The sequence below is a fragment of the Bombus vosnesenskii genome, unplaced genomic scaffold, assembly GCF_011952255.1.
Source record: "Bombus vosnesenskii isolate JDL3184/JDL3185 unplaced genomic scaffold, Bvos_JDL3184-5_v1.1 scf7180000013265, whole genome shotgun sequence".
NCBI classification, from domain to species: Eukaryota; Metazoa; Arthropoda; class Insecta; order Hymenoptera; family Apidae; genus Bombus; species Bombus vosnesenskii.
In genome coordinates, this window is record NW_022882925.1 from 8,034,109 (window position 1) to 8,060,004 (window position 25,896).

The 25,896-nt window shown below is 33.3% G+C and overlaps 2 protein-coding genes and 2 long non-coding RNA genes across 8 annotated transcripts in view; 2 read left to right on the forward strand and 2 right to left on the reverse strand.

Annotated features, from left to right (window-relative positions):
• The window catches only part of LOC117243298, a 64,541-nt gene extending 56,183 nt beyond the window's left edge, over positions 1-8,358 (reverse strand). For all 3 annotated transcript variants that reach the window (XR_004495432.1, XR_004495431.1, XR_004495430.1), the window contains exon 1: positions 7,790-8,358. This is a non-coding gene — a long non-coding RNA (uncharacterized LOC117243298). The remainder of the gene's footprint in view (positions 1-7,789) is intronic.
• LOC117243295 (maternal protein exuperantia) lies at positions 3,283-11,869 on the forward strand. 3 transcript variants are annotated; one of them, XM_033510657.1, is made up of 6 exons: positions 3,283-3,698; positions 9,679-9,980; positions 10,058-10,339; positions 10,451-10,643; positions 10,722-10,864; positions 10,959-11,869. In XM_033510657.1, exons 2-6 carry the CDS (start codon positions 9,696-9,698, stop codon positions 11,271-11,273), a joined length of 1,218 nt encoding a protein of 405 aa, XP_033366548.1. In that variant the 5' UTR covers positions 3,283-3,698; positions 9,679-9,695; the 3' UTR covers positions 11,274-11,869. The 3 variants fall into 3 exon arrangements, with proteins under 3 accessions (XP_033366548.1, XP_033366546.1, XP_033366547.1); XM_033510655.1 differs by lacking the exon at positions 3,283-3,698 and adding an exon at positions 8,479-8,619; XM_033510656.1 differs by lacking the exon at positions 3,283-3,698 and adding an exon at positions 8,819-9,117.
• Positions 11,870-16,421: 4,552 nt separating this feature from the next.
• LOC117243303 lies at positions 16,422-22,681 on the reverse strand. Its single transcript, XR_004495436.1, has 5 exons — positions 22,556-22,681; positions 21,679-21,987; positions 18,686-19,723; positions 17,843-18,556; positions 16,422-17,419 (listed from the first exon to the last, which is right to left on the reverse strand). It is a non-coding gene; the product is annotated as an uncharacterized LOC117243303 (long non-coding RNA).
• LOC117243301 lies at positions 21,706-24,875 on the forward strand. The gene is made up of 5 exons (XM_033510664.1): positions 21,706-21,999; positions 22,544-22,680; positions 23,011-23,461; positions 23,926-24,103; positions 24,264-24,875. Exons 1-5 carry the CDS (start codon positions 21,721-21,723, stop codon positions 24,503-24,505), a joined length of 1,287 nt encoding a protein of 428 aa, XP_033366555.1. The 5' UTR covers positions 21,706-21,720; the 3' UTR covers positions 24,506-24,875.
• The last annotated feature ends 1,021 nt before the right edge of the window (positions 24,876-25,896 follow it).

Genomic DNA, 25,896 nt, shown 5'->3' on the forward strand with positions numbered 1-25,896 from the left:
TAATTTCGTAAAAGTTGCGAAAATTATAGTGACGCGATTTCAATAGTTAATTTATTTTCTTAACGTATCAGAGCAGTTTATCGATATAAGAAGTGACAAAACAAGATTGACCTTTACTTACGTTTACGCGCAGATAAATGACTCAATAAATATTGCAATAGAGGAAAATCGATATTTCTTTCTGAAGAACATGAGATAATCTATTTAAGACGGGCAAACGAAACAACTTGCAGGAATGTTTGAAATTCTAAAACACAGTAAAGGCGAATCAGATCATTCTTTTACAAATTTCCGGTTTTCTATACATATAATGTATTTATAAATATATGCTTTTTTAAATGTCAAATATTATTTTCATGTGTTACGCACAAAAATATGCACTTTTACAAGAAATGTCTCGTAAAGCAGAGGAAAAGTAACGCCCTTATCAATTATTCGATTGCCCGCATCTCGTGTCATGATAAATGCGTGTGTAAACCACAAACGTCAGTCACATAATTATTGCATTACAAAACAACATATTCTATTAAAAAATAAGAAGTAGTCGGCGAAACGATAAGGTTCGGAAAATATGATAATTTTGTCGCACATATATTTCTGCAACATTTTTGAAGTTAAAAAAGAAATATAGGGGATTACCCACTTGTTATTAAATAACAAGGTCGTATTACATAATTACCAGATAAACCCTTGCATGTTTCTGCTTTATTTATAAGTCTGGCTATCGCGTTGATAATTTAAATAACATATTACTACGTATTTCATGTTTGTAGGCGAACGTTCGATGCATTTTAAGAAATTAGATAGAAAAATAGGATATACGATTATCGTGTTAAAAGATAAGATTTTTCTTATCTATTGGATTAGCTTTGGATTGCATTTATTTGAGTAATATCTAATGTATCATTGAAAGTAACTGTTATGTGATATTGCTATGAATTACTATTGATTTTCAGTCTATCAGTCAGTCATTTAATACTAAGAATTTATTAGCTCGCTCGGAAAGTTCATCCCGATTTGCATTTCGATTCGATATACATTTATTGAATTATATAGGTGCCATTTTGTTCCACAACCTTTCTCCATCTTTCACGCAACCTGAATATTCCATCCATCCAGAGCCTTTCAGGTTTTTCGGCAAAAAACTTTTCAATATGATCTTTCATGTCGACTAAATTCCTTAAAGATCAAAACGAACTTCCCGGGCGACCCAATAAGAATCGTATTACGAAAATAGTACAGTTCTTATTACAGTGACTTATTCGAACAGTATCCAGGAATAAAATAGGTATTAGGTAAATAATAACCGTAATTATATTAATAAATGTGTTCCACGAGCACCCTCTCCAAATAGAAAAAATTCGATGCACATAACACGCGACGCGATTTTATCGCTTCATTACAATTCTGGAAGTTGCATGCTTATCACACAATACGTAATACCGTTCACAAATTCTATTATCGCGTTCAATAATGTATATCACGTCGTGAAGTTTCTATTCGCAAGCGACAACTGTATAATTTATCAAACTTCTGATACACAAGAAACCGTTAAATACGTAGATAGTACGGCCGAAGACAGAAACTTCGTCTTACTGATTTCATTTATCTTCGTATTTTATTTAATACGAACAATTAAACCAATAAAAATGCAAACAACCTTCCTCCACATAAAACAGAGTTTATTGAGAGTGTATTGAATAAAGGGACGCAATATCGTTCGCCGTTCACTTTCAATATATTCCTTTTTTCCTCTTCACGTGTTTAATCTGTCAACGTGACAGAAAATCCCCGTATTGATAGGAAGAAAAACTCAAGTGCTATAGAAAATTTTTCTTAAAAATATAGAAAATATATAAAGCTGATATTATTCGTAGATATAAATGCGTTTTCAATCTTCCTATTTTATAATTGTATATTGAAAAGAACTTTAAATTTAGTAAACTGAACAGGTTGCTGTGTGAGTCAGACTTTAAATTTATTCAGAAATTCAAATAAATAGTGTCCCAAATAATTATTACTTACGTACAATTTTCTCTATTATTCGTATCATACTCTTTTATTAAATTGCAAAATGTATCTACTCAGAATCTGGATATAATTTTTTAATTCTCTTCAGTTTTATATGTTGGTGTCGAACGTATTTTATTTTTTAGGATATAAATTTAGAGCAATTACGTGTATTTCCTTATCACAATTTCCAATTTCATGAAAAGTCTAGGAATGAAACATACTGATTGCCATTTACTGTGTAAAAAAAGAAGTGATTTTATCCATTAATACTGACTTTTACCACGCCATAATAATAGACTTCCTCCATAAATTATAATGTCATGAAAAGTTCTAATTATATGAATTCAGTTCCTCGTATGTAACGTGTTCTTATTAAATGTATTTTATCCGTATACTCGGATCATTATTAGCTTTACAAATTTTTAATTTTAGCTGTTTTTTATCACTTTGTATCACTTTTTCTAATTAACCGCTTTCACGCGAGAAGTAAAACTATACATACCAAGACTAAATAAACAAAGATTTTATCTAAACTGGAAATCATACTACAGCATCTGCCAACATTTTCCTTATTAACCAACTAAAATGCTTGTTACACGTGATTTTCATATAAATTATATTACTTTTTATATTAATCTTCCTCGATATCTTAACGCGCTATAAAATACTTCTTAATAAGTAAATAGAGAAATGTAACCGCATGTAACTCTTGTCGGAATTGTACTTAATATTTTTAGTGTCATTTTTTCTAATTTTATATTAATTAAAAAGAAATCTTCGTCTAAAATTTACAGAACTCAAAAGATTTTTCATTATATGTTATTAACAATCAAAAATATTTCGATTATTTATAATCGTTGTTCGAAACCAAAACAACTAACAATTAATATTTATAATCATTCAAGGTCCCTTTAAGATTTAGTCAAGATCACAGTCTTTTATTTAAACAAAAATTGACTTTATCTCAGTGAGTTCCATAAAAATGTTAAAAATAGCTGCTAATTCTGGATCCTGGCTCAAATACTTTTGTGAGTCATTGTACTCCATCATAACACCGCGAAACTTCAGAAGCCCGAGCCAATAGCCAAGAATGTCCGTATCCTAAGTTGTCGCGCATCAAGAACCGCGGTTGCACGCAATGCGCGAGCGATGCAACCTTATCACCTGCTCGTTGCAAATCGCTCGTATATCAGACACGTTGCAGGTACGTGCAAATCTCACGATATCTTACGACGCGATGCGTCGTTATCAGCGAAAGCGTGCGGCTACCGAGTCGAATACGAGCGAAGTCGATCGTTCGCGGTACGAGTGGGGCCCATCGTTGCGTCGCGTCGTGTGGAGAAAACTGGTAAAACAAAAGAGTAACGAAGGATAACGCGTGGAAATGAGATAAAAGTAAAGATAATGCTAGGGAGCCAAAAACGAAGGGAAACAATAGACTGTCGGAATCTGTGCGTCGAGTCAACGGTCTTTTGTCTGCGTTTCACGGCGTTCACTAAGGCGTCACGGTGAACAGAAAGAATTGAGATCCAGGAGAAAAGCGTCACGTACGCGGCAACCGCGGCGAAGAATCGTTTTTTAACGACCGATCATAGAAGTCCATCCATCGAAAGAAAGAGTAATCAAGATCCAACGGTGTAACAGCCTCCTCCACGACGGAATTTGCGGCGGAATCGTTCTGTATTGTAAGTCTTTCCATTTATTCGGAATCTCTTTTACCGATCCTTTAGATTGTATGGTTAAATTAAACGTTGACGTGAGTTACGTTCGTTTGGCTTGGAGAATTGATCAAGTAATAAAATCGTCGCGGAAGAAGAGGTAACCGGTCTCGAATTAATTTTGAACGTGCGATTTCTGATAATTCGTGATGCGTTATTCAACGATGGATGTTTGTGCTAATTTAAATTTATAGAAATATAAGAAGTGGAGTCTAAATAGAGGTTTGTTTCACCATATGATTGTTGTAAAAAGTATTATATATATATATATATATTTTATATATTGCATGCACTCTCCTTTTTGTGTATATTTGTATTATCATTAATCGATTACTATTAAATTTCCAGACTGTACGTTGTACGTTTGTGGATTACGTATTTAATGTTGAAATACGTACACGTATTCTTTCAATAAATAGTTCCACGTACTACATAGATAATTAAATATTTTTCCAACAATTTTCTTCTATTAAGTAGTTGGAACATCGAAAAAATGCATAATATTATTGCTCATATAACATTAACGTCATAAATGATCGTTAATCTAGAAACGTAGAAATGGAAATATTCAATTAAGGAGCCTTTGAAATCGTATCTGGTGCTCTCAATGGAACTGCATAATTTAACAACATTTATGTATTATATTTGATATTCCCTTTTACCATTAACATTTAAAATTACTTGTATAGCTTATCACCGTGCTGTTATCACTCGTTCCTTTGATATAAAGTAGAATTATTCTAATCATAATACATTCTGTGTAAAAAGTAAATTAGGCATAAAATACTTGATTCTAGTTGAGACAAAAAAGTCCTTCGTTATAATTTCATGCGATACGTACGTAGTTACAGAGCACGTGAACTTCCAACGAGTTACGCAAGCCAGTATGTAATGCAGCACAAGGGTGAATGAATTTCACAAGTGTCGGATATGAATGAGCATCTCATGCGTTCCATGTGAATGACAAGTGCAGAAGGGATTGAATGGTTGTTTATGGTTGAAATTCGGTTTCGTGCAAAATGTACATCTAAATGAACCCTAGAAACATACATAGTGCTCTTAGAATGAGAAGAAAATCTCGAGTAAACAATGTTGACATGTCCGTGCATGGTAGTTTTTATATTATATTTTTTTAATATATTATCACATAATGGAAAGGCTAATTAGTCTATCAGAATCAAAAATTCAATAAATGAGTGGCATTTAAAGCGAAAAGCATCCAGCTTGACAAAATAAAATTATTTTATCATTTGAAGTTAATTTTATTTTGTGAACAAGATGTGAACAATCATTGATGAAACTTGACATAAATTAAATTCGTTTTAATACTCGTTAAAAAAGTAACGTTAAGAGGATTTGTTTGTAACAGTACATCATTCTGTATTTAATATCGTTAATAATTCCTCGTTCGCGAAGGAATACCTCGTGATCTAATTTTTACGCCATGAACGAGATATCTCGCATCTTAATGAAAAGGTGTGCAAGATATATCTCGTCCATAACGTCACATCATATGAACAACATTACGTCATGAAATATCTGATCGATAGGTGAAAATGATTTTTATCTTCGAATGCAAGATTAAAACTATTATATGAATCAATAGCATACGTATCGAAAGTACAAAAATGTATTCAGTTCAATACGATTGCTCGTAAAACATAGAATTGATAAGATTAAATATATTTTATCGTGAAAATTCGCAGCTTTTATCATATCTATTTCCTATTTTTTTTACTATCTACCTATATTTATTTTACGTATATGTAGACTGGATTAGAGCCGATGATCTATTGATTCATCTGCAATATTAAATGAAAAGAAATTTTTCTCCAATTTTTAAAACGATTCTTAACTCAGGATTCTCGCATTAATTGATCCCTTTTCTGCGTTTATCTCTCGTACTATGTTTGCTGATGGCACTATTACATCTGTAGGTGATAGACTGAATATTAACGAAGAGCAAACCTGTAAATCTAGAATTCGTTTTCCGATATTCTCCATCTACAGCCATTTTCCATACTGAATTCTGATGCTTCGTTTATCTTGATAGTTGTGATCTATTTAATCTTCGAAATTCTTAAGTAAAAGATCTATTTAACCGGAAACTTTAACTATATGCCGTTTTAATTTATCCGAATGATCGTACTTAATAAAGAACAGCAGGTTTCTCAGCAGTTAACCCCTTCAATCTCGACGGAAACGTACCTATGTACATACACACGTCGAGTTTCATTTCCCGTTGCCATTTTTTAATTTCAATGAAATACTCTACTTTTTTTCTACCAGCCGGGGGTAGAAAATGCACCGCTAGAGATACAGAGAGATGATCGATTTTATCATGTTTGCCGAAGCTAGGTTGAATACTAATCAACCTATCAAGGTGTTTCAATATTCCCTCGCCAACCTCCTTCTCCCTTTTTTGCTGCCGAAATCCACTTGAAAAGCAATCGTGATATTTGAACACGATGTTCATTATACCAAGTGAAGCGCTTCAGAAAAATCATCGACTTCGTTAAGACGCAATTTCTGTCGTTGCCATTTTTTCTCCCGTCGATATCTTGTTATTTCTCTTTCAAAAATATTCACATCACATCGACTACACCTAACGTATCTTTATTATCAACGACGATTACTACGAGGATGAATGATTCCTCTTTCACCACGTTTCATTCAAATTTTATAGTATCAACATTTCCTATCAGAGAGCAGATATGAAACTGTCGAACACATGCACAAATAGCGAAACCAGACTTGAATATTAACCAATACCACTGACGCGAAATGCTCCAAGCGCGTTTTAATATTTTTTACTATTTACATGGGATTTTGCTTTGCCATATATTGTAAAAAGTGAACGTGACGGCTGAGAGAAAGCTTTCAGCCGTAGTCGAAACTACAATAGATTAGTTTTATTTTACGTTGAAATTCGTGAACTCCAGGGACTTTTTTTATTTTATTTAAATTTCGATGTTTAATTAATTATTGTATTTTTCGTATCTCATTTGTGACACATTGTTCACGTTCTACTATATGATTAACCATTTCACTTGTACGTCATCATTGATATTTCTTTCACAATTATAAACTTTCAGGATAATAATATATCGAAATAAAATTATTTAAACTTTTGTAGTGATGTACAAAGATATTGTACAAAAATATTTCAAAAATCATTGTATTTTTACCATAGCAAAATAGAATACTAACAATTCAATTAAAAATATGCAAAAATAGTTGAAAACTATTGCAATTAATCATAGCTACATCGTGGATTTATGTTGTAGATTTATCAACAATAATGATATAAATCATAAATAAAAAAGGCTAAATAATGTATGCATAGTAAATCTATGATATACGAAGATTTATTACAAACAATTACGAAAATGAAAAAACCATGAATAATTAATACATTCTAAATTTATCATAAACGAAGATGAGTATAAATTTGCTCAACATGATCTTACTCGAACATCTTGAAAAAGTTTCATAGATGGTACATTTGTTAGCTACAAGAAAGAAATGATAATAAATAATAGTAATATTACGTTTACTGTGCATGTTGTGGCGTATGCATTAATCTAATGACGGTAATTACCGCCCTAAACAATTATTCTTATGATATTATACGGAAACGTGTATCATGAAGGTGAATTATAATGGGAATTTAGTCGTAGAAAAAAATTCAATGCAGTGATAGTTGATCGTGCGCAATTCGCCTTCCAATTTTCTCACGTTTAAACACCGCGGAGAATTCGATAAATTCGGAACAACCAGCACGGGAGAAATTCCGCGGATAAATGAAAAACAAAAACGAACCGTGGCGAACGGATGACCCAGTTGAAACAATTTATCAGTGCTACAAAGCGTGCGGCCCGCTCTAAAAAAGGATAAATAACAGATAACGAGAGATAAGCTGCAGGCCAATTTATCGCTACCGTCAACAATTTTCCTAGAGTGCAACGTGCAAATGGAACTTTATGCAGAGGCGTCGTAACAGTCGCATAAATAAGAAGTACGATTCACGCCGATTCGTGCTAATAAATTTTACTTACAAACCAGTATTTAACGATTCATCTCATCGGGAACGATACCGATATGCGAAAACGTGAATTTCTTTTTACGCTCAACCGTCCGTTATGCAGTCACTTTCATGTTAAATACCTATGACACACGTATATCTTTAGAACACGTCGCTATGCAACACACTTTTGATTTGTTTCAATCAGCGTCTATCTGCCAATCTCAACTAGAAAATAATGTAATTGAATGTGGATCAAGTTATTTATTTCAATGATAGTTCTCATACAGGTATCTAACTATTTAAGCATCGAGTCACGAGAAATTAATGTTCGTACCGTTTAATCGCCATTTTTCATTTCGAACACGTTCAATATCTTATTATAGAATGAATATCAAATCGTTTATTGTTCGTCGAATCTCACCTTTATTATTTTACATGCACGTGAGATACTTTTAATCGAACATTTCCTAGTTTCGTTTGCAATGTTCACCAACTACTATAGTGCTAAAGTTAGATTAAAAGTAACGCTACTGTATTGAAATACGAGAAACAAATATGTACACAACCCTTTCAATTTGATTCACGTACTGTTTTAGCAAATCTACTAGAACTTCAACTTCAATTGGCAGTCTCTCCTTCACCTAATAGTGACATTAGAACCACGTGACTTAAGAACGAGTACGCAGGCGCAGATGATCGAGCAGGCGGTTTACTGCCAATTTCGCACGTGTGTTCAAATGAATTTAGTTGCGTTCCAGTAGTTTCCAGTATCTACAAAGGATTTATAGTACTGCCATCAGTTTCGGTGATCGTATCAAGAAACTCAGTGAATAATACGGAACTGCGAAACCACGTGAATCGGTGAGCGAATGTAACGAATCTAACGTTGAGTTAATGGAAACTAAATCGAAATCGAGGCTATACATGAATCGCAATCGACCCACGTGTGATGAGAATATCTGTTTTACATACGTGACACGATTCGCCGCGAGCTGATATGTAATGCGTGTTGCATAGACGTCACGGAATCGCAAAAATCCATATAACATTCAGTTTCCTTAGTGGTAGATATACCTGTCGCGAAACAAGATAGCAACTGTGTTAGATCGTCATTTTTTTTACATCGTTGTTGATGGTGGCATATCACTCGTTTTGATAAATTTCTTGTTCCCGACATTAATATTAATAAGTTTATTAAACGTGAGACTGCGTGTGTTTCATTATTTCCGATAAATATTTCCGTTGCCTTGTTCTTGGCACAGAACTTCTTTACACAAACGCCTCTGGATAAGAAAAATTGCTGCATGCGATAGGAGATTATTTTTATTTGATAAATAATTTGTAAGTCTGTCGTAGAAGGTAAGATATTATTGGATGTATTCTAAGCCATTAATCTTTTGTTCTGAAGTATTTGTGTACTGTATTGAATTTCAAGGTCGACCTTGCCGATACCATGTATAATCTTCTACTCTACGCACGTACCAAAATATCTCGCCCTTGTACAAAAACTGAGCGTTCGTTTCAAACATTTGCTAAAAGAAATCTTCCGAGACTCACAGTTTCTACGCAAATTTATACATTTTTTTATTTTTTCGAAATTTATATATTTTTAAATGATAAAATTTCTATGTTGAAGATATTATATATGTAAATAATATATATAAATTCATTGAGAACGAAAAATTAAAAAAAATATTTAATCCTTATTATTATGTGTATAATGTATATGAATCGAATTGTGTTTTTTATTAATATTCATTCATTATTAACTAACATTGATTTTGATTAATAAAATTCACGTTAATGGACTATTTTTATATTGATCCATTGAGAATATTTTGTGTTGTTATTAATAAGAAATATTATTATTTTAAATATTCTGCTTTGTGTAAATAGAAAACTATATTATATTTTTTGCAGATTATTAGTTTAAGAAGATGGTATCGTCAACAATAATGGAAAATGGGAAATCCATCCCATCAAGGAAATCTACTATAGGTATTGGCCCAGGCAACTATCGTTTAGTTGGTTGGGATATGGATACTACAGGCAAAAAAGTTATAGATGAAATATGCCAAATAGCTGGGTATACACCTAGTTCTTCATATTCACAATATGTAATGCCATATAAAGATCTTAATCCTCCGGCTATAAAAAGGCATAATATGAAGATAGTAACTATTGGCAAGTTTCGTGTACTTAAAGATAGTACAACTAATAAGGTAAAAAATTTCATTAATATCAAAAAATTAGTATTTAATCTGTATTTGATTGTATTACACACTATATTCTTTTACAGGCACTAAAAACTAAAAGTGAAGTGTCTGCATTAACAGATTTTCTAACATGGCTTTCCTCTATAAGAGGAGACGCAGCGGATGGTATCATATTAGTTTATCATGAACCACGTAAAGTTATTCCTGCTATGTTAATTGAATCTTTAAAGAAATATAATCTTTTGGAAAAATTTAAAGAAATTGTGAAAGGATTTGCAAATGGATTTAATGTCGCAGAAGTAAAATGTGCAAACACAGTTCGTGCATATACTCTTAGGACATTATCTCAAAGTTTATTTAATCGAGTAAGCAACATCTGTTTTATAGAATGTGTAATTATAATACATTGATGATAAGTTTTAATAATGATATAAAATCGCTATAATAATTTTAATATGAAATTGTTATTATTTAAGGAAAATCAGTTAAATAATGCAAAAGACAGAGCATGTTTGGCTTTACAAATAGTACAACACTTGAGTTCACTAGAAGTTACAAAAGGAAATGAAACAGATGGTAGTGGTGATAGTGATAGTGCCATGAAAAATACTGTTGAATTCATTAGAGAATTTGTTCAGCCAGTAGAAATGGAAGAACAAGAATATGCAGGTATATAAAATAAATTAAAATTTAAATGTTTAAATATCGATTAGAAAAAATTCTATTATATAGTATTATATATTTCAGAATTAAAAATAGTATTTGAACGTCAAAATACTTTAAGACCTATTTTCGGGGCCCTATTCCGCGTGAATCGTCGAGAACGGCAACATGCTAGTCCTTTACGTCGATTGCTCGCCGAAGCAGGCATAGAATATTCTCAATTACAAGTTTGTATAATTCAAATAAAATATTAATATCTATAGAATTGTATTTTGAAAACTAATAAAACTAATAAGATTACTGATTTAACTTGTGTTACAGGAAGCGTGGAATAATGGAAAGAAAGAAGGCTTAGAAAAATTAATTAAGGAAAAATTAACTTCAACTGAAGAAAAGAAAATCGAAGATTTATTGATCGTCCTTGAAGATCATTTCGATCCTAATAAGAAACCCAAATTAAGAATATCAAGAGAAAAGAATCAGATAAAGATGGAAAATTCTATTATTAATGAGGATAAAGAAAATAATAACAAATGTGATTCAAGTATCGGAAGTCCGGATACCACCACTCCTAATTCACCGCTTAAAATTAAATCCGAATCTTCTGAAAGTAGTACAATTATAGCAGAGGAATAAGAACTAAACAGTTCACTTCTTTTCTTCAGTGCCTTTTAACTAATTATAAGATCAATATTGTTATCAGTAACTGAGTTTATAACCATTCCGTTCATTCTTATCATAACGTTATTCTAGTGTGATGAAGTATGAGTGTTATTTGTTGCAGTATTGTATTTAAGTTTTTATTTTCGTTATAACAGAGTATATATTGTATCCTTGAAGGATATGTAACTCGACTTATTGCTAGTTAACAAAAACATGTACAAATAACACATTAATTATTTTTTTAGTTTATGATAAAGGAATATTTAATGTTCGTTTTTTTAACGGTTAATTTTATGCTCATTGATTTTTATTTAATCGGATTAACGTTTAACGTTGTAACAAGTGATTGTTTAGAGACTGTCGATATAGAAATATATTCGGACGCTAAAGATTTTTTGTTTTTCATCATTCTGAGATTACCATAAAATATTCTTTTTTTTACTTAATGTTAGTAAGATTTACGTATAGAGTACAGATAGTAATATTTGAAGAAAGATATAATATATTTTTGTACGCCAAAGATTTAATAAAATGAATCATGCACCATGATGTTGCATTTAATAGTTAAATTTTGTTGTACTAAACAATTAAATAAAAATTTTGAATTACAACTTCTTATTTCGATCGTTAACACAAACTTACGGTATTTTATTTTTACTCATCTTTTTTTTTCATCTCCTTTTTTATGAGTATTACAAAGTCTTAATTTACAAATAATTAAACGTATCACGCAATATCGTTCTATGTTCCGAAACGACGGTAACGGCATGTTTAAAGGAAAAACAAGAAAAGACTCCAGCGTGACTTCTCTCTGTTATAAAGCGCATCTCGAATCGGTGCAACCATCGAGATAAAGTCAGAAATGAATTAAATATATGAATGCCTATGCAGTGGAGCGTTGTATCCGCTTATGGGGTTCCATAAAGCATGCCAAACGCCTCGAAGCGTAAACAGGCCGGTGCACCGCAAAAAAATTAGAGAAATATTTACTTGCTAAGAAAAGTATCGACGTAAATCCCTTTAGTACTAGGCAAGACTTAACTGTTCAATAAAATTTTACGAAACGTACTTGTCGCATTCATTGGAGATTTCTAGCTAACCGATAGAACACGTAATACAAAGCATATTTCTTATAATTTTATTTCAATCCACTAAACTATGACTTTCAGTATATCAAAGTTTTATCTTAGAATTAATTATCTCTCCATCATTAGCTCTATATAAAAAATTTCTAACTTACAAATGGTATTGATATATAATTAATTAAAATTTGAATGAATGCAGAAGATGACAACAGTATTTAAAAAACCATGGGTCTACCAATATTTCAATAACTATCTGTGTGTATTTTTAGCTATCGGACACTCAACTTGGCCTTATTAATTTCTTTTCATGGACGACGAACCATAAAGCACAAAATACACTTACTGCATCGTCATTACTGTAACAGGCAGCGAAAAGGAAATTGCTGTTACTGGAAGGCTCGTTAATTGAGCGCCTGTAACCGTACGAAAGTATAGCGATAATAAATAATCTGGTGATAGTGGTGTTTGTTAAATCTTTTGTTGTACAAGATCGGAATGTTAATGAGATAAGAGATCAAGAAATAAATTGAATTGCATGATATAATAAATATCAATGTCCAGTATTAATAAACGTAGAATGCTAGTTTTTGGTGTTTTCGATACATTAATTTTGTTTTACAATAATTTTCCAATATCTACCATAAATCAATATACGTAGCTAAAGATATAGGAGAAATATTCGATGTAAATAGCATATTTTAATATATTATACGACGTTTATTTGACATTTCCTTGATGTGTTAAACACATGAAACACGCGTTGAAATTGAAATGAGAAAATAAAGTTTTTTAGAGAAATTTCTTCTTCCACGTACATTTTAAAATAAACAGAAAAGGAGACATTTTCATTAAAAATTCCAATATTAAGTTCCATAAATATTTTCACAAATTACAATTAAAAACGTTTAACTAGTGAACAATTTTATATCTCGGGTTTAAATTTTTACTCTGCGGTAAGAAGAATGTACAGAATAATTATAAAAATATTAAATTTAATTTACGTAAAGTGATATGTAATAGTGCTCGAAGAATATTTGTGTTGCTCAGTAATTCTTCGAAAAGCATTCACTAACGTGATACACAAATGTTTTTTACAGTTTTATAGAACCATTATTTTTCATTTTTAGCGAGTCTCGAATTTCTGCAACAACGTAATTCTTTACTTCCGAATACCTACTGTTCATCCAGCCCGAGTTTAAGATTCATAGAACATAATTGCGTATACAATAGCGAGGAAAGCATGAAAAACGATTATGATAATGACTTAACAAATGTCGGTGATTATTTTCCCTTCTTACTTCTATATAACGCTCAAATCATATTGTAATATGCTGTAACTGAGCATAGCCATCAAAAAATGTATCTTTCTTTCAGATGTTTTATTGCCTCCTTAGATTAATGGAATCTTTGCATGCCTACGTTAAAAAAGTTGCACTCAGTTTTGCCTAATTATTTAATTAGAATTTACGGTTGCATCGTAGGAAAAAGACCAATCTTTCTTTCAAATTATTTATATGTGAGTCTGTTTGGTAAAACCGTTATCTAATAATTTGAAAAACGCTGGAGAACGCTCGTGAATGTACAGTTTCAGTTTTCATCGTCAACACTTTCGTAATATGCAACTAACGGATACATTTTCCGTCTTGAAGCGTAACAAACGATAACGGTGAACGATTATTACTAAAACCTTTAGCGAGCGAGGCCACGTAACAAACGTAATTACAAAGAATACGCGCGTGCCACCGTTGAAACGGATCCCTCGTTAAGGGAGCGTGCTACGGAGAATAGAGAGACGAGAACGATTCGATTTTCATTAAAAAGCAATCGTTTCGCGGCGTACATACGGTCGTTGCCGATGATTCACTACGAGGCCTGGGCAGACAGAAAACAACGGGAGAGCAATTTTCCCGAGAATCTCGGTGCGTTCGAAACGCGTGACATAGCACTGTGCTCTATTAGTCTCAGTCAGTCAGTGACAGGTACAGTAAACCGGCACGAAAATGACGGCCAACACGACGTCATTCTCACTTTTTACGCAGGCATCTGACACAGCTGATGAAAGACACGATCCTCGATGAAAAATAAAATACTGTAACAAAACTAGAAACTTTTCATTTTTTTTTCTTTTTTTCTTTTTTTCCTTTTTTTTCCCCCTTACATTTTATTAAAATTTATATTCGACTGTGTAGTAAGTTTATTGGTATTTCTTTGAAAGAGCATCGGAGATCATTACTTTTATATCAGGTATATTTACAATCACCGCGCATTATTTTGTTCCATTATCCTTCGCAAATGAATTAAGTAAATGAAATTAAAAATATTTTAAACGTTTGCAAAATACATCGAATTTTTCTTTACTGAAAATATTGCCACAAGGAATTATTTTTCAACATTCTGATTTGATTAAAGATTTTCGGTACTTTTAATGTAAATCATCTTTTATGTATTCTTCTTTGTCTGAATACAAACCCTAACAGTGTTCCAACATGTTTGATCGAATACTGGCATTGACCCAAAATCAACGCACCGGAAAAGTCAGCAACCGGCTAAGCAATTCGTCTTTTATGCATGTCGGAATCACGTAATGTCTCGCGATTCCGCCAGTTTACTGAGGCTTCCTAGACTGGAATGCCGCCGCGAGTAAAAGAAACCGAAATGAAATTTTGATTCGTAATAAAAATGCTTCACGCATAATGAACATTTCTATTCTTCGTTAGCGATTGCATCCTCTTCCGATAGAATCAAACGTGGAATATACATGAAATATAAACTCACCATTGGAGATAATCACCTCGATTTCTTTTATACAAATCTCCTCTATCTATGTATCATCCTTCCGTTACCTGAAAAATAAAAATGAAACGTCAGAGAGAGAGAGAGAGAGAGAGATTAACTCCTTTCAATTTTTGATCCATACTTCCGTTTAAAAAAGTTGCAAAGAAATCAGATAAGAAATCTTGCAAGGGATTCTATATAAAAGTAGACAAGTAAATCTTTAAGGATTCCACATAGAGATTGTTTCGATTGGAATGCTTTTATGCCATATTTTAGAAAAAGTAAACTGAAACATTTTCTCGAATTCTACTTTACTTCTTTCATTTTCGTATATCCCATTGTTCATAAATTATCCAAAAGAACTCAATTAAACTCAAACGTTAAGATCGAATCTACAGGGCGATTAAGTCTTCTTGGAACTAAATTTCTAAAAAAGGAAACAGAAAAGAATAAAATTAAATGCGGAAGAAAATAGGGCGAATGCTATCCCGAAGGAAGCTCGGAAAGGAGACGCGGTGTCCGTTCGAGGCCGTCACTGCTCGCGAAGAAGACGCGGTAAGGATGGTTGTTAGTGGAGGCAGCAAGCATGCATTAACAGTACTCTGGATGGGCCGGTGGTTCTCTGGTTCCTTGATTTCCGTTCCTCCCCTCCAGGAGACAGTACCCGTTGGAGGAACATCTACCACGGAGGGAGAATTCTTGCGTGGTACACGCGCCTCAGTTCATCGGGAATCTTCGTCAAAATTGCATCCCTCTCTGTGCAATTCCTTCTACCAGAAAGTGTGTTTCTCGCGTGTTTTGCGTTCACGATTAAAGAAACAAGGATAAGAAAGGGAGACACTTCGGCTGGATCATGTGGATCGTCCTGATCGCTGGATTTTGCACGGTAGGTGTCAAACTTCGGTTTTTACCTTTTTATGTGGATCCTGCGAAAGGATTCGCACGATGCTCGGAACTCCGGTGAATTTGCACTTTAAAATTATCGATCTCACGCCTGACACTTGTCGTTGATTACGTAGGGAGAATTATTTGAAATCACATTCCAAAGAGAACGAATTCTGTGATAGTATAGTAACTCGACTTTTCAACCCATTTTCCTCTTGTTCTTTCGTTTCACTTCTTACAACTTTGTCGAGCTTTTAGATGAAGGATTTATGGAATTCTATCTTTCTTTTTTTATGTGTTTTTACGTCTTGATAAATTTATAGGAAAACTTTCAAATTCTCTGTAGGGTTGGGATGATAATGATGTTTTCATCTCGTAGCGGAGATATAAATTTTATTTGCATAAGAAGACCGCGGGTATAATCCTTAGAAGGCGTTTCACGTCGAAATGTTAACTCGGATCTTTTTAACGCGTTCGGTGCGAGCGGTATTCTATCAAACTTTTTCAATTCCGACTGTTCTTTTAAATTACTGGTTTAGAAGTCACAGATAAATGAATCGAAATCTGAAGATTACGTCCATGCAAACGATTTGAATACAAAAAAATAGAATTTATTGAGTTACATTAGAAATACCTCTTTAATTTAATCACGTATCGCTTTGAATATATATTTTTAGTAGGACAGTCTATTTATATTAACACGTATTTTGTATATTCAGAGTTCAGGGTTAAAACAGTGTAAAAGACACTATATATGATATAAAAAACTATAATTTATGACGTGCAATAAATTAATCGCAGGAGTATAAAATATAAGTAAGACTAGTATACCAACAATATGTATATCGATACAAGAGAATATAATGAATAAACTATCCGATAATCAGATATAAATCTTTCCAAATCAGATTTCGTTAATTTATACCATTCCAAAGCTTCAACGTTCGATCGTTAGTAAATTCAAGATTTCTTCATCAACAGGCTATACAGGAAGTTATTAACTTATATGGCATCCCATATGCGGAGACAAATCCATGTCATCCTGCCAAAAGCGCCAGTGAGAAATAAAGAATTTACGGCGCCATAAAAGAGACGGGTGCGGTTCTTTCGTAAAAAAGAATAAAACGAAAAAATGTACGTGTATATAGTTATCTAGGAAGTAATCTCGAGGGAACCAGGCGCACACGAGGGCCCGTTTCACGTAACAGATTCGGCTGTTTGTCTCTTCCCGTTAACTTTCCGCGCATCAATCGAATCGGAGCGTACCGCGCACGCGCGCATGTAGCACTTTACGTAAATTCTTCCACGCGTGTATTATACACCACTGCTCTGTTAATTTGCCTTTAATTTAACGACACGGTATCTACAACATACCTGCAACAAATTTAACAATTACATCTGAGATATTATAACATTTATTAATTATTTATCGATATCGATGAAATCTAAATACGTATTGGACTGAGGATTATTATGCAAATTTACACTTTTGCCAGTACAAGGAAAGAAATAGAATCTGAATAGAAATTTATAACATCTATAAAAAAAATAACGGCAAATACACTATCTTGGAAATTTGATGTATTTTCCCTATTGTATGTATTCTACCATATTCTATTTTTACAATTCTTCATTTTTCCATTTCTTGAGATTTCGTATAAATGCACAGAAATCCGTAGTCTACTTGATCACAATTTTTCAAATTCAAGTCATTTTCACTTGTGACATACTTTACCCGTAAGCCCCTGAAATATGAAAAAATTGAGAAGGCGATACGTATACGACTGTGGAAAGTACCTTACAGTATGATAAAAAAGTGAAGTGTTACGTTCCAATTTCGATAAGCGGCGATTTATACGAAATAAACAGAAACGCAGCGATACAGCGTTCCTATTACCGCCATCGAGTTTGCCATTATTATTACGGCTACAATCGGTAGTATTATTATTCGCAGTTTCAATTGAATTTCGTGATACAGAGAACAGGATCGCGTTCGTTCATCAAACGAGACCCGACCGGTGTCGGACGATCGATCGAAAAAACATTAACGTTTCGATAAAAGTCCTATCGACCGGCAGCAATCCATAGTTTGGCATTCAATTTGAAACAAGGCTTGATCAAACTTCTATTAACTCCACAAATTGGATACCTCGACTGTCACGACCACACAGCAACTGAGGTCCTCTTATTTTTCCCTCCCAACCGGTCGGTTTCTTCTTTAATGCGAATAGTTTCCGTTTAACGATTCGGAAATCATCGTCGGACGTTCCAATTCCATCGAAAACTTTGTGTTTCAGCGTCGTTTGCTTCACCCGTGCCCGATTAAAGTGCTGTTACAATAACAGTTTCGACGCACGCCATATCGGCCAAGTAATGGCTCAATGATTATTAACTCTTTAACCGTATCGATTTTTAAATTAGTAACTTCTTTCGGCCATGGATTTAAAATTTTGTTAAACGATCGGATCTTTTCATTTTTGTCTGCTCAAAAGTTTGCACTATCTTTTACTCCTTAAACAAAACAAATTTTTGAGTATAATATCTCTGAGATATAAAAACGTTATATTTTGACCTCTATTTTGAAGTATAATTAATTACAGTTTCAATGCTATAAAATATTATAATGTATGAAATATTTACCTACTTGAGGAAGTCATTATTTCTTTTGGAATTCCAATATGTTTCAAATTTTCGTGGTAGAATTATGCTAAGTAGAATTATGTACATGGGTAGTAGACAGTAGGATCCTACTTGTCGTTATTTTTACTTAATTCTACTTATACCTGAGGAAACGATTTGGATAACTGGACATCTTATAACAGGAGATCGCTGATTTTCTTCACTATCTATAATTTGTCACTGAAATAACCGGAGAGTATGTTCGAATAACTGTATTCGAACGTATGTTACCCATTCTTTTGCTTACTAACGTACGCAAAATTGTAAGCGTTCGTATAATTGGAATAAGATTCACCAATAATTCGATGTACAATAACTTACCAACCAGTAACATTAGATTCCATTGCACATTACAATCACAAGCTAAATGACTAATATTGTTAGTATGTTAACTAACTACATAGATCCTACCAGTTCTTTTGTTTATATAAGTACATAAGAAAGCTATCAATAATATGATAGATATAATATTGACACATACATCAATATAAATGTGCCTCTAGATCTTACAGAACACAGAAATAATATATTTCATATTATAATGATAAGTCTGGTATCCACATGCTTTTATTTTTTTCGAGCATCATAAAACAGTTTAGATAAAAGGGACTAAGTAATTTTCTATGTTAAAACACTTACGCAACAAGTTCAGTATCTTGTTTTTTCCAGCCAACGGATAAAAAACACAATGTCTGTGAAAACATCGAAATTGATTATCTCCGTACTGTTTACATCCTTGTGACATCTTAATTGCTAATTAAGGTAACTGCGCGAAAAATCTATAAATTATTTATAATTCTATGTAGTTTTAATATCGTGCTATTTAATATGCATGCAGTTGACACAGATGATCCAAGGTAATTTATTAGCCCGACTTGAAATCGTTGATTACGCGGCTGCATTTGGATCACGTTTTTCCAATTTCGCCGCGAATTTTTCGTAAATCCGCTCGTTTCATATCGTCGTCCATTCAAGATTATTGATGAAAAATCAGTGAACCTGAAATAATTAATGATACGACACAGTAAATCGGTGTATTTCGATTAAATCCGATGAGATTTTGTTTAAATTAATCGCTCTTCAAGTACGTTGACTCAATTACCCTCGCTCATACCTGCCCTCAATTATACTCATTTTTTCGCGTTTAATACAAAGCTTAATAAAAGCGGGAAACAAGAGTGAATTTCTATAATATTTTTGCAGTCCGTGGATGATTATTACATTCAGTATTTAATGAATATAAACCGCGCACATTAAGCGTTTACTGTATGAACATTGATTTTGTCACATTAACTTTTATGATCATTGAATATATTCACTTTATCGATAAAAATTCGTCGAACAATCAACATCCTTAATCAGCGATAGGTCATTTTGATTTAAAATAAGCAGTTTTTAAGTACTTTTGTAATAAGTTTTTACCTCTCATATTACTGGGCTCAGTATCTAATTATCAAAATATTTTTAATATTTTTATTAACATTACGTAATAGTATTAATTTAATGGCGCTTGTTACTATAACGGAATATTAAATAATTATGGATCATGTAAATGAAATTGTTGATTGTACCTTCTACCGGCAAATTATTTCCCTATTTCTCAATTATGTTAATACTAGTGTGAGTTCAATGACTCTTTGGTAATTATAAAAAACAAAAGTAATTCGATAAGTTACATTGTTTATAAAAGATTTGTGTACCTGAAATTTCCCCTTCCTGGATAATAATTAATAAATAACTATAAATTTCAACATAAAACAATTCTCTACCAAGATTCCATTCTTTTAATCGTATTCGTAAAAATATGATCTTGCATAAATACTCGCTAAATTATCATATTAATAAGACATCTAGAGAGTTGACAAGGTACACCCTTTTATCGATCAGCTTATCAATCGTATCGCGGAAATCGAGCAATCCTGAAAGCTGGGTTGACCTACCTCGAAGAAATAACCATGACCTGTACTACGATTATACGCCTGGCTGACCGTACGATGAACAACCAGTATGGTACGCATACATATAACGAATAACTTAGGCGGGCACCAGAGCGTTTCTCTACACCGTTACTCGTATTGAAGTCTTTTCTCTTCGCGTGTTGGTCACCTTGTTTCGTATCGAAGTTTTATACGGCGCTGGACATCGAAGGGAATGGTAAAAAGGCGCCTTGGGCTCGATATCGAGGAAAAAGTCCAAGGCGACCCACGTTAATTAAAGAAATTACTTTATCTATAGTTGTGAGAGGTCACTCAACGCTATCCTCCAGATGTTCAGATGAAAAAACGGCCGTCTCGAGGATAGTAACACGGCTGAACAGATGTTATTTCACGGTGAAATAGTTCAAAAGTTTGTTAGTAAAGTATGTTAATGGTTAATGCACTCCTGTTACCGCGAAACGTTCGCTCAACTATGAAATTCTTCGTTGCCATGCCCGCATTGTATTTTGTATCATTAACACCGAGGTTACGGCATTCTTTCACCTCTTTTTATCTTGCTCCTCTCTGTCGCTGAATCTCATCTTTAATTACGATCAAACGTAGCGTAAACTCGTGCTGACGGTGTACGTGTGTACACTATCGCTCAAAAGTATTCAAATACTTGATCTTTATTATTCACAGGATGTATTTTAATTACAAAAGTGCATGTTGTAAAGCTACACTATGGATATTTTGACGCATTAAATAATAAATAAATGATGAATTAAATCGTCCGAAGTAACCCAATGCCTTTGAGCGGTAGTGGCAGACATTTATATACATTGTACATCGTTTATAAGATCTTGTTATGGAAATATACGCGATAGATAACGGCATCAGCGGAAACTGACGTAAGAGATAATTAAAAGCGTGATTGAATTTCCATAGATAGTTTTATCTCTAAGTGTCCATGAATATTATATTTCAAGGCAATTGGAAAGGAAAAAACTACATGCAAGAAGGAAATGAATTACGTACCAGAAGGTCACGAATGTCGTTCGAGCAAACCTGTGTAGATGAATGACTGTCGTATTGTTTCAGGTTGCCGCCACCGTTGCTCAGGATTACGAGGTCTCTGACATTCAGTGCAGCGGCGCAGGATCAGCAGCCGATCTCCTGACAGCGAAGATCAAAAGACCAGTTGGCTTCAGAGGGGCGCCGCTCTTTGCCGACGACAGATCCGCCAATCCGCTTACCGACATTCACTGCCAGATCAGGCCAGATCCCAATGATCCTCAGGAAGATAACTATTTCCTGAAGGTGACTGACTTCTCGAGATGCGGCATCCTGAAGAGAAACGTGAGTCATCGATCGAAATTTTGCTTCCTGCGCTCGTTGATTGTCCGTGTCCGCGTTCTGCTACGCGCGTCGATAAACCGAAACCGATCAACTAATAAATGCTTTCGTATTATCAACTTGTCACGTAACTGATCGCAAAATTCGATTATCGATCGCTTCTTGCTCAGATCAGATGATCGATGAACACACGCGACATCTACGATTGTCTTGTATATACATCTAGGGAAGATTTTTATATATTTCTAACGAAACGTAACTACAGTATAACAATATAAATATCGTACATTGCAAATTATTCTGACATATCGTATGAATTTATATAATGCGATTGTATATTGCCGTAATTGTTAAAAAATGAACATTCCAAATATTTAAATCTAGCACTTGAAAGAATCTTGAAATTTATCGTTGACATTACATATAGATATGAGCTGTTAGTTATCTAACTCGTTAAGGACTAAATAATGAAGTACATAAATAATTAAATAAAAAATACATAAAAGCTAGGAAAGAGATACGATGAACAAAATTTTATTGTCATTAGGGTTTCATTCACCTGCGAGTATGGTTTCCGGCATTTCCCGGAGTCGTCATGCTAGCCGATCAAGAATTGATCTTAATGTGCCGACCACCTGAGCCAACGTTACTCCGTCACAAAGCTGCCGGTTTCGCTGGAACCTTGTAAGTTATTGTTCCACATTGACAAGATCGTGTTTTATCTGATAACTCCTATGGAAACAGACATGAATTGCAAAGAGACTCGAATAAATATTTACTTTGCTTAAAGTTATTTATGGTATTGGTGATAATTCTCATCGTTTAATTATCTAGATCACCGACAAAAGTATACATGTATGTACATATGTATAATAAAACTTTCAGCAGTTCATTCTATAAAAAAAAATATGCGTAAACAAAAATTTTCATGTTGGCACCGTATTGCGGAAAATATTTGAAATATGTCGTGTACAAATTTTGTTTTCTAAATTTTGAAATTCTAATCTCTTTCAGTCCTCACGGGGCAAGAGTATCTGGGGTGGTCGAAGAAACACCTGGACGACTGGAGTACGAGGTAGCCCTTTACCGCGAAGCTACGGGCAACGTATCGGACGCATCGGGGTCGCAGACTGTCGATCAAGCGGTTCCCATTGGTACAAAGCTTCAGTTAAGAGCTCGAATCAGTGCAGACAGTGCATGGGGTTACATTAAACTGTTGGAAGTGACCGTTAGTCCCGATCCCGATCAGCCTCACGCACCAGGAAGTGTCGTGTTGGTGAAGGACGGCTGTAGAAATCGAGATTTCGCGTCAATAATTCCTCATCAACCAGCCCGTTATCGAGAGAGAAAGAACGAAGTTTTCCTCGATTTCGAAGCCTTTCTCCTCAGTTCCATGAGAGAACGTTCTACGCTGTGGATCCACTCGCAGATCAAGGCTTGCATGGAACCTCAGGACTGCCAACCGGTAAGGACATAATTTACGGTCCAATTTAACTTGTGGTTGACGTCTGAATGAGTGGCTATTCACCTGTTCAGCTTTGTAATTCGCTTTCTGACATAACAAAAACATTCGTCCTTTAGAGGGCTCGTGCTTAGGAGTTTGCGGTTTTTCAAATAATTATTTGCAAACATAAAAACGAGATTTACGTACTAAAATGATAAAGAAAGAATCTAAATTCATAATGGATTTGTAATTAATTCGATTGATATGTCAAATTTATACTTTTATTTTCTTAAATTACAAATTGTTAATTATTTAAAAATCTCTTTGTGATCAAGTGACAGTACAAGTGTCAATATCTAGTAACAGAAGATGGCAAAATTAATATTTTAAACGATCATAATTCAAAAGCATTAACATTTGACAAAAGTGTTTCTTCTATTTACAGAAATCGTAAGAATAAATAACATATAACAACCTATTTACAGGATTTTTGTCTCGATCTTTTTGAACCATCGGGACATGGAAAGAAGAAAAAACGATCTATCGTAGAAGGTACGAACGAATATTTTCCTAAAGTCGACCGCTTGATAAAGGAGTACAACGATTCGATACCTTATACGAAATTTAAGGAAAATATCGAATACACGGTGATGATGCCTGATGGTGAGTTAAAAAAAATTCCATTCTTTAAACTCGTTAATACTAAAATAGTAATTGCTATTTTCAAGTATTTAGAACATATTTTTATTGTAATTGTTGAAGTATGTAACTTTAATAAAATGAATCTTCAAAATTCATCACCTACGTATTTTGTGATTTCTAGATATATATCAGAAAGTGACTGCTGGACTTGAAAACAGTTGCGGTAGTTTTCTTTACGTTGCAACAGGACTTGGTGCACTTCTGGTTTTATCAGCTTTTATCATGTGCTATCTTGCAACAAGACTTCACAATTTGTCGTCAACTATACCACAAAATAAATCGATCGACGAACTAGTACGAGATCGTGCTAGAAAATATTCTGAACAAACACCAGGCTACACCGGCCGATCTACGGTACAATAGCAAAATGCAAATATTATATTACATATATATTTTATTATGCTCAATCAAAATGAAACAGTAGTTTTCGTGAAATGAAATAAGAAACCAAATTAACAGAACGACTTATGGTACGGATATAAGCAAAATATCATACAAAAATAACAGAATTGTATTATAACGTAATATTTTGTTAAATATCTGTGAGCGTTAAGAGATTATATACTAAACTAAAAACACAAAGTTTAAAAAATATATGAAAGTAATATATTTAATTAATATATTTAATGTATATTATTTAAGGTAGATAAGATAGATAAAGTTTGATAAGACTTGGTAGAATTACTGCAGAGATACGGATATGTTATATATTATTACATATTTGTGTATAACATAAAAAAACAAATGTAATTTACGATCTTTAGCAAATATTAAATTCTTCACTATTGCTCTTTGTAACTGATCATTCACTTTTGCACGTTTTACACAACAAATTGCACGAAAAATTTATTTTATTTCATTTCTCACATTAAATACTTATTACATAATTGCAAATCTACTTCTCCGCTATTTCAACATTTTGTTAAACGTGCAGTGCTATTACGTGACCTGAAACAGTGCGTATATAATCTTTAATAGTAAGTAATCCTAAATGAACCGTATTAATTTATTCATTATAGAATAATTTACTCATATCCGTTACGGTTGAATATAACTATAATGTATTTTCTTTTGAGGGTGATTGTGACTCAATGTACATACATACAGTAGTAGAATACTATTTGTTATTTATAAAGAAAATGTTATCATTTAAAGATACCTAACTACAAATTTCTTAATTGGTCGAATAAACGAATAGGTATAGAAATATTACAAAATATTTACTGTATTAATATGATCGCATATAAGTTATTTATTGCAAAATAAAACATCACTACATTTTTATGCATGTCACAGTTTTAGGAATATTAAATTATTGATAGAAATTAAATCGATCGCTCCATTTTGCAATATTTTATAACATGTCATTCTATTACATGTTTATGAATATAACATAGTGAGGGATGTGGTAATGCTGTGCAATCGCGCGTATATAAATTAGGATACAAGGGCGGACTAAGACTCAAATTTTTATTGTAGAAATATAAAAATGGGACCTCTTGTGTTCTTATCTAATACGCATGCACATTCGTACAATAAATATGTGTGTGTAACTCAATTAGCGAGCAGCATCAATTACGTGCCTGATTTAAACAAAAACAGAAAGGTCCTATACAGAGTTCTCTTTCAATTCCCACATCGCATCCACTTACACGCTAACATATGACTCGCGCACTCGTATCTTTATATCTCTATGAGTTTTACTGGGAGATTACAATTCTACATAGAGTGGATCCAAGTCCGTAAAACCTCTA

Excerpts from the sequence above, each read along its gene's own strand:
- LOC117243301 (XM_033510664.1), top strand. The coding sequence starts at position 21,721 with ATGACTGTCGTATTGTTTCAGGTTGCCGCCACCGTTGCTCAGGATTAC. Across the intron at positions 22,000-22,543 it reads GCGGCATCCTGAAGAGAAAC|GGTTTCATTCACCTGCGAGT; the intron begins GTGAGTCATCGA and ends TATTGTCATTAG. Across the intron at positions 22,681-23,010 it reads GCCGGTTTCGCTGGAACCTT|TCCTCACGGGGCAAGAGTAT; the intron begins GTAAGTTATTGT and ends AATCTCTTTCAG.
- LOC117243295 (XM_033510657.1), top strand. The coding sequence starts at position 9,696 with ATGGTATCGTCAACAATAATGGAAAATGGGAAATCCATCCCATCAAGG. Across the intron at positions 10,340-10,450 it reads CTCAAAGTTTATTTAATCGA|GAAAATCAGTTAAATAATGC; the intron begins GTAAGCAACATC and ends TTATTATTTAAG. Across the intron at positions 10,865-10,958 it reads TAGAATATTCTCAATTACAA|GAAGCGTGGAATAATGGAAA; the intron begins GTTTGTATAATT and ends CTTGTGTTACAG.